The sequence below is a fragment of the Phycodurus eques genome, chromosome 7 (assembly GCF_024500275.1).
Source record: "Phycodurus eques isolate BA_2022a chromosome 7, UOR_Pequ_1.1, whole genome shotgun sequence".
Classification (NCBI taxonomy): Eukaryota; Metazoa; Chordata; class Actinopteri; order Syngnathiformes; family Syngnathidae; genus Phycodurus; species Phycodurus eques.
In genome coordinates this window covers 6,954,522-6,962,601 of record NC_084531.1, presented here as the reverse complement: position 1 = coordinate 6,962,601, position 8,080 = coordinate 6,954,522, and the positions used below count along the sequence as shown (strand labels likewise).

The window sequence follows — 8,080 nt, the reverse complement described above, 5'->3', positions numbered from 1 at the left end:
ATGTCATCATGAAATCTGATCGTACAAGTTTGACATTTTAACCAAATAAGATAAGGAGAACAAACAAGATAACCCCACTAAGATTGTAGTACGTGTGCTATATTTTAATGAATGCATTCGACTAGTCTCCTCAAAATGTATGAACCAATATTATTTTGAATAAATCTAATTAATCTAGGAACGTTCTAAGAAGTAAAACGGCTAATACTTTTTTTTATTATGAAAGGCAATTAAAACATAAATGCAACAGCTGCATATAAACTGACTTACAGAAATTAAGTATCCTTTAGATCTTTCTGTACACTGACGTTGACACGAACACAAATCTACATTTTATATTCGTAAGCGCATGAAATCGTTTCAGAAAAGTGATGCTGAGCTGTTACGTGGGCAAGCCCTCTACGACGGCCTTCTTTTAAATCGAATTTTGTGTTTCTTTCTGTTTCTTTCACTCACCGATCTATTAGTTCAATAAAAAAAAAAAAAAAATCAACAACAACAAGTCAACAAACCAAGAATAACAATACCTCTGTCTGGAGCAACTAAAGCGCGCACTCGCAGCAGGTACACGCGCGCGCGAACCCCCCCCCCCCCCCCCCCCCTCCCCTACACACACACACACACACAGTCAAGCAGTCGCAGGCCTATACAAAGCACACACACTCACCTCATTGAGCGGGTGAAGATATTTCACTTCAGATTTGGAATCATTGAAAGACGCCGGTCAAATTGTGCCCGCAGCTCTGTGTGTGTCTTTATATCTCCGCTTTGGCTTTACACAGCTAGATAAACCCCTTATACACTTTGGGCCGCAGCTACATGGGCTTGTGCGCTTGTCTTTCACGTGTGTGTGTGTGTATGTGTGTGTGTGGATTGTAAACTATAAGAAAGCCGATTCAATTAACAAGCGAAGAGAATCGGCTTTGGACGCTGTGAAATTGTCTCGGCGCGAAGGATGGCGCACGCGGAGCCTGAGAGGACGCACGGCCATGCGGTGACAAATGTAAGCAAAAACCAAAACAAGGAAACCGCAAAAAACAGAAGACAAACATAACATTTGCCTAAAAAAGCAGGGCTCATGTCACACCCAATTTAGTCTTCAATTGACCTACCACGCATGTTTTTTTGGGGGGGGGGGGGGGGGGGGGCGGAGTACGGGGAGAACATGCAAACTTCACACAGTTGGGGCCGGGATTTGAACCCCAGTCCTCAGACCTGTGAGGCTGATTGTCCATCACCAACCACTAAATAATTCATTTATTAAAAAAAATAAAAAATAAAAAAAAAGAACCTTTGCCTTTAAAAATAGTACAAATTGCACTTTATATCGGCTTTATTTTGCAATTGTATAGTGATCGAACCAGCATCACGTATAAAGGCATATGTATGTTTAAAATATATTCACTTAACATTATTGAGTGTGCGTGGCACGTTGTAAGTGGTAACTTTATTTGCACATGTTAAATGCTAATAATAATAATAATTATTATTATTATTATTATTATTATTATTTCAAAAGACGAGCTGGTGGGACCATGCATGTTGGGCTTCTAAAGCGGCTTTAATTGCAGAACAAGCGCGCTTTTGTGCAGCCTTTAATCCGACCCGCAGCTCTCCTCCACACTCGACCAAGTTCCACACCAATTTGTCGACGCATAAATGTCAATACACAGAACAACACGATGAAATCATATGTACTTCTTTTTGATGCGTGATCTTCCATTATTATGTCTGTTTATATTTCCCACGAGACAATCAAATGAGTACACACATGCCGCTTTACTTTTAATAGAAGGTAACCATGAAGACTAATATATGCTTTATAAATTTGCTAGTTTGTTAACATCACAACAACAACCAAAAACTATTGTGAATAGCAACAGCAAAAGTGACCTCGTGCTCGCCATTTATTGTTCCTGCTTCAAGCTTCGAATTGTTCGTATAAAATGGTTGTCGCACATGAGGGCTTACAACTGCACAAGCGGCCAGTAGCTGCACTTGCCAAATAATAGAAACAGTGTCGACTCCATAAAAATGCATGATTAACCAATTTCTCAGCACTTCATTTATCCGTAATAAGGACAAAAGTGTTTAAAGTGGTACGCTGCGGACAATTGATAATCGATCAAATATTAGTTCACTTAGATGTTTTGTTTTGTTTTTGTGGAAAACTGTAGGTGTACATGCGAGATGTATATATAAAAAAAACATTTCGTGAATTAACATCGAAACAATTCCATGATAATAAATATTCAGTGTGGGTATTGTATGTACGCATGCAGGGAGAGAGAGGGAGAGAGAGAGAGAGAGAGAGAGAGAGATGGAGGGAGGTAGGGAGGGAGGGAATGTGGGTGTCTACTTGAGTAAGTTCTAATTAGCCAAGCACTTCTTCTCTCGCCTCACTTGTCCACTCTGCTTGCAAGCGCATCTTCTCCATTGTGCAGCGATCGAGGGACCACCCGGAGACCTTCTCGGCTTCTCGCCCGAGCGCGCACTCCTTTGGAACTTCACCTTTTGCCACTTTCTAGCCGGAGGGACGACGCGGACGGCGCAAAAAGACGTCGTAGGGTGTCGTACAATTATTGCGGAGCTTTCTTTTAGTGTGGCGTTCCTATTCTTTTAATTTTTAGCGGTGTGCCGAGCTCTTTTTTTTTTTTTTTTGTCCTTCCTAACAGCCAAAAAAGGGACACCTAAAAATATACAAACGGGTTGCGCATCAGTTTTGCAGGTGTCGAGAGAGAGAGAGAGAGAGAGAGAGAGAGAGAGAGAGAGAGAGATCACGTCGAGGGAGGAGGAGGCCTCTGTTGTGAGAGGAGAGCAAAGAGTGAGCGAGTGAGGGAGCTTTTTAAAGGCCACTGCAGGAGGCATGATGTCCTACATTAAGCAACCCCATTACGCCGTGAACGGGTTAACTCTGGCCGGCCCGGGCATGGATCTGCTGCACACCACCGCCGTTGGATACCCCAGTGAGTACCACACTTGATCGTTTGGGTTTTTTTTTGTTTTTGTTTTGGTTTGGTTTTGTGTGTTTTTAACAGGACACTTTGAAATCTGCCATTCTCGACGTGAAAACAAAATAAAAATAAATGTAAAAAAAAAAGTGATAGAGGGGAACTCAGCGAGTCAAACAGGGTTAGGTGAAACATCTGTGACTTTTTTTTTTTTTTTTTTTTTTTGCTGTGATTCCGCATCCATGTGTTCACTTGACCTAGAAGTTTAGCGGATTACAGAGTCAAAAAACAAACAAACAAACAATGCAAAAAAGTGTGTGAATAGAAAGAGAGTTTGTTCTCACAAGGATTTAACATTCAAACAAATCTCAATCTGTTGCATTTGCCACTTAACCTATATTTGATCAAGGATGCTCTTTGTATTGGCTCTTGTGCCAGCCATGCTTTCCAACATCTGTTCTGTATGATGAAGACATGACAGAAGGCGTGTTGCTTGGCCTCTATGTACACGCTTTCAAATGCAGACTGAAAATCAAAGTGTTCACTTGTACGATTTTTCTTTCTTCGCTTTGTTACACTATAGGCATTTTATTGATTTTGATCGAAAAAAATAAAGTAGGCTGTTGATTTAATTCAACAGCTCCATTGTTTGTGTTCCTTCATCTATGAATAATGGCGAAACAAAACGAATAAGAACAGAAACTATTCGGCATTATTATTTCACAGTACAGTATGAATAATACCGAGAGTGAATGATTGGAATACATTCTGTGAATTGAATGTTTCTTCCCACGCGCACAGGTACCCCGCGCAAGCAGCGTCGGGAGCGCACCACCTTCACGCGCGCGCAGCTGGACATCCTGGAGGCGCTGTTTGCCAAAACACGTTACCCGGACATCTTCATGAGGGAAGAGGTGGCCCTCAAAATCAATTTGCCCGAGTCCAGAGTCCAGGTAACCATGTCACCACTTTATTGTAGACGCTTATTCAAGAGACTGCATTTATCGAATGACTGTCATCAATTATTCAAAGGTTTATTGCCACAACGAAAATACTTTTTGATCCCCGGGGGAGCAAAATCTCCAAACAATATTTAAAATTAGGGGAGTTGAAAAAAGCTTCCAAATCAACATGTGTCATCCATCCATTTTGTGCATGTCCCTCATTCACCCTGGATTGGTCGCCAGCCGATCGCAGGGCGCATACCAACGAGCATTCGCACTTTCATTCACACCTGAGGACAATTTTGACCGAACGCGAATGTTTTTGGAATGTGGAAGGAGAACATGCAAATATGCTCGGATTTGAACCCCAAACCTCAGAACAGTGAGATGGATATGCCGTACAATAGAATATATATATGTGTATATATATATATATATATATATATATATATATATATATATATATATATATACTGTAATACAGCAATGTACAATTAGCAGATTGTGTTCTACGAAAACGGACTTCATTTGACCATGTACATTGGTTGCACCTGATCAAAATGTGGTGAACTGACATGATTTTCCCATCTTCTCCTCGACAATAAGAAAGAAGAATATATGATAGTTTAACACATTTTAATCATGTTCAAATTAAATAAATTCCAAGTATTTCTCAGTATAGGTTACATATTGAAAAGTCAACTGATGTATAATTTCCATGTTGACTGTTACGGAAATCATGTAGCTTGACACATTAAATATACCTTAATAAATACAGATAAGATAGAGACAAACAAATAAAATAAATAAACAAATAAACAAACACAACTGTGGAAGGAGTGAATGCTTGCATGTCCAAAATAAAGGTACACAAACAGTACAATACTAAAAATAAACAGGTTAATACATATGGTTGGTTCAAATGGTTGGTTGGTGCTCAGGCCTTCCTGTGTAGAGTTTTCTCCAGGTGCTCCACTTTCCTCCCACCATTACAAAAACATGCAGGGTAAATTAATTGAAGACTCAAAATGTTTGATTTTGGCTGTATTTTATAAAGATGAGTTTGACCAACTCAATTATATCGTGCAGCTGCAAAAATAAAATGGATGCGTAAAACCTGCCCAAATTTTGTGCTCATCCAATGAGTCACGTTGTTGGAGTGAATACTGACACTAAAACGAAATATTATGTGATCTCGCCATCATCCAGGTATGGTTCAAGAACCGTCGTGCCAAGTGCCGGCAACAGCAGCAGCAGAGCACAGGCCAGTCCAAACCGCGACCTCCCAAAAAGAAGGCCTCACCCATTCGTGAGGCCAGCGCTGAGGCCAGTGCCAACCCCACCAATGGTCCCTACAGCCCGCCGCCGCCTCCCCCGGGGACCGCCATCACACCCAGTTCCAGCTCTGCCAGCGCCACAGTGTCCATTTGGAGTCCGGCCTCCATCTCTCCCCTGCCGGACCCCCTGTCCGCCTCCACCACCCCCTGCATGCAGCGTACCACCGCCTACCCCATGACCTACACCCAGGCTCCGGCCTACAGCCAGAGCTACGCAGGCTCCTCCTCCTACTTCACCGGCCTGGACTGTAGTTCCTACTTGTCACCCATGCACCCGCAGCTGTCGGGCACAGGTGGCGCCCTGAGCCCCATTACCGCCTCCTCCATGGGCGGGCCCCTAAGCCAGTCCCCTGCCTCACTCTCCTCCCAAGGCTACACGGCCGCTTCGCTGGGCTTCGGAGCTGTCGACTGTCTGGACTACAAGGACCAAGCTGCCTGGAAACTTAATTTCAATGCCACTGACTGTCTGGACTACAAAGACCAGAACTCGTGGAAGTTCCAGGTCTTGTAAATATCATCGCGGGTGGGTTTGGGAAGGGAGGGGATATGGGAACAAGTTTTGAATCAGAGTCAAATTACTGATGTTGATTTTACAAGCTGGACAAAGAAACCAATCCAAATGTGGCTGCAACAATCTCTCTTGTGTTTGTTGATGCTTGCCTGGTCTATCTATTTTGAGCAAAGTAAATAAAGCAATAACACAGAGAGCTGCTAATTTGTTTTCCCCTTTTATGAAGGCTCACTCAACAAGCACTGAGCCCAACAGATCAGCGCTCCCAACCTTTAAGAGGTGCAGATCAATACCCCATCAAAGCCGACGATTCCTCAGTAGCCTTGTTTGATGCTGACCCTCTTCAGCCGGCGTGTGATCCAAGTCAAGAGGGTTGATCGAGTCCCAGAAGTGACTGCAGTACAAACTTGTTGCCTTTGAGCATGCTTGTAATCAATCGTTAGGAGAACGGCTCATGCTTTGTTAGTTTAATAGGATCAACTCTTGGGCAACAATGGCCGCATTGTGGCAATTGGCACTCGACAAATACCCTCCTCCCGCTCCTTTTCACAGGAAGCTCGAAGAATTTCAGCACTTCTGCTCCAATCTAGAAATGACTGTTTTGTTACATTTGTTTGTGAGACATCTGATGGGCAAAAAGACTGCACCAGGGAAAGGGAAAGGAGGTGCCAGGGCACCACTCCACCCTTAGCACAGAGAGTTTGGTGTCTCTCTCAATATGTCCATGTCCATCCAACATGTAAAAATGGGATGGGTACCAGTATATGTATTTCATGTATCTTTTTTTGTATTAGAATTAAATATCGTTGTTTCTTTAAAGATTTGTGGATTTGTCAAAGTAAAAGTAAAAATTGTTGTAATTTTTTTTTTCAAGTTGATATTATCAGTATATCGACTGTCATCATATTATTGATATCACAGCATTTCTTTTGATGGCACGGCCATTGCTAAAATACTTTTGTTGATTTTTTTTTTTGTACATATTTAACCCTGGAAATGCAACCACGTCTCCTGTATGCACGTCATGCAACAGCATCTCTCGTTCTTAAATCTTAGAAAACTGCCAACTTTGTATTATTTTCTCTTGTTTATATTTTTCCGGTATCTGCTTTATCCAACTCAGGGTTTCATCTGATAAAAGTAGCGGTAATAGGAACAATGCTGTTAATGCTTCTTCATCTAATTTACTGGACTTTTATCTTTTGCATAATTATATCATCTTTGCTTTATTTTTCTGACATGAATGATTTTTTTTCATTTGTCATTTCATCATTTGTCTCGTGTGTTTGTTTGACCAGTGTGCACCACTACCATGCTAGATAGCGTTCATGTTTCTGAGACATTAAATAACCTTGTATAAACTTTGTGTCTGGCTTGGGCTCTTCTTCCAGCATGCTGCTGCTGCTGCTGCTTTATCTACCAAATGAGAGCACGAATGAAGACCTCTGTCTCTCTTTTTACTGCGTACAGTTCCGTAGGGGTGGCAGTAGCTCATTCGTATAGGAACTTGAGGCTTTTAACCAGAGGGTCACAGTTCAAATCCTGCTGCGACAAAAAAGAGCAACTAGATGTCGGGAAAATGTTAGTCTTCTTCCGGGCTACTGTCATGGTGCCATTAAGCAATGCACTGAGTGGCTTTTGAAGTGGCCCGCCAGACCGACTCTACCCATGTCAAGCGACATCATTTTGTTGTATCCTTCATCATCACATTGCATCACAGACACTCGAGGTCTGGGACTAGATCACACAAGAGACCTCCTGAGAACCATGTTGTAGAGCAGTTGTGTCAAACTCAAATTCACGGTGGGTCAAAAAAAAAATTTGGGACAACGTCGCGGGCCAAGCTCAATATTTAATGAAAAATCACTGCGATGTGCATGTTTCCCTTCTCTGCAGAAATGTAGCGTTAAAGTTTATCATATGACAACAAACTTAAATTTTGCTGAAACATTGAATCTGGTATAAACAAACTTTAATATTATAAACACATGACAAATCAAATTTGCGATAAAAGACATCCGTGGTATTTGTTTGTTGTTTCGTATTTAAAATAGATAACATGAATTATTCTGTCTCTCTATCTTCTATTTATCGATCTCCAACTACCTTTCTTTTTTATTTAAATCTTTTTTTCAAAGGCCAACAACAAAACAACCCACAAAAAATGCCCTTCAATAAAAAGACAAACTTCAGTCCCTGCCTAGGAGCTGATAAAGGGCATTAAAAAACATTAATTAAATTATGTTATATTCTTTGTTACAGCTACGTTGCTCCGCACACGACAAACAGGTCTGTCTTTTTTTTTAGTGAACAGATAATCCGCCTCCTACCTGTCTT

General features: G+C 41.5%; 1 protein-coding gene across 1 annotated transcript; it reads left to right on the top strand.

Moving 5' to 3' along the window:
- Positions 1-2,388: 2,388 nt before the first annotated feature.
- Positions 2,389-7,109, top strand: LOC133405485 (homeobox protein otx5-like). Its single transcript, XM_061682477.1, has 3 exons — positions 2,389-2,966; positions 3,753-3,904; positions 5,105-7,109. Exons 1-3 carry the CDS (start codon positions 2,867-2,869, stop codon positions 5,741-5,743), a joined length of 891 nt encoding a protein of 296 aa, XP_061538461.1. The 5' UTR covers positions 2,389-2,866; the 3' UTR covers positions 5,744-7,109.
- Positions 7,110-8,080: the final 971 nt, after the last annotated feature.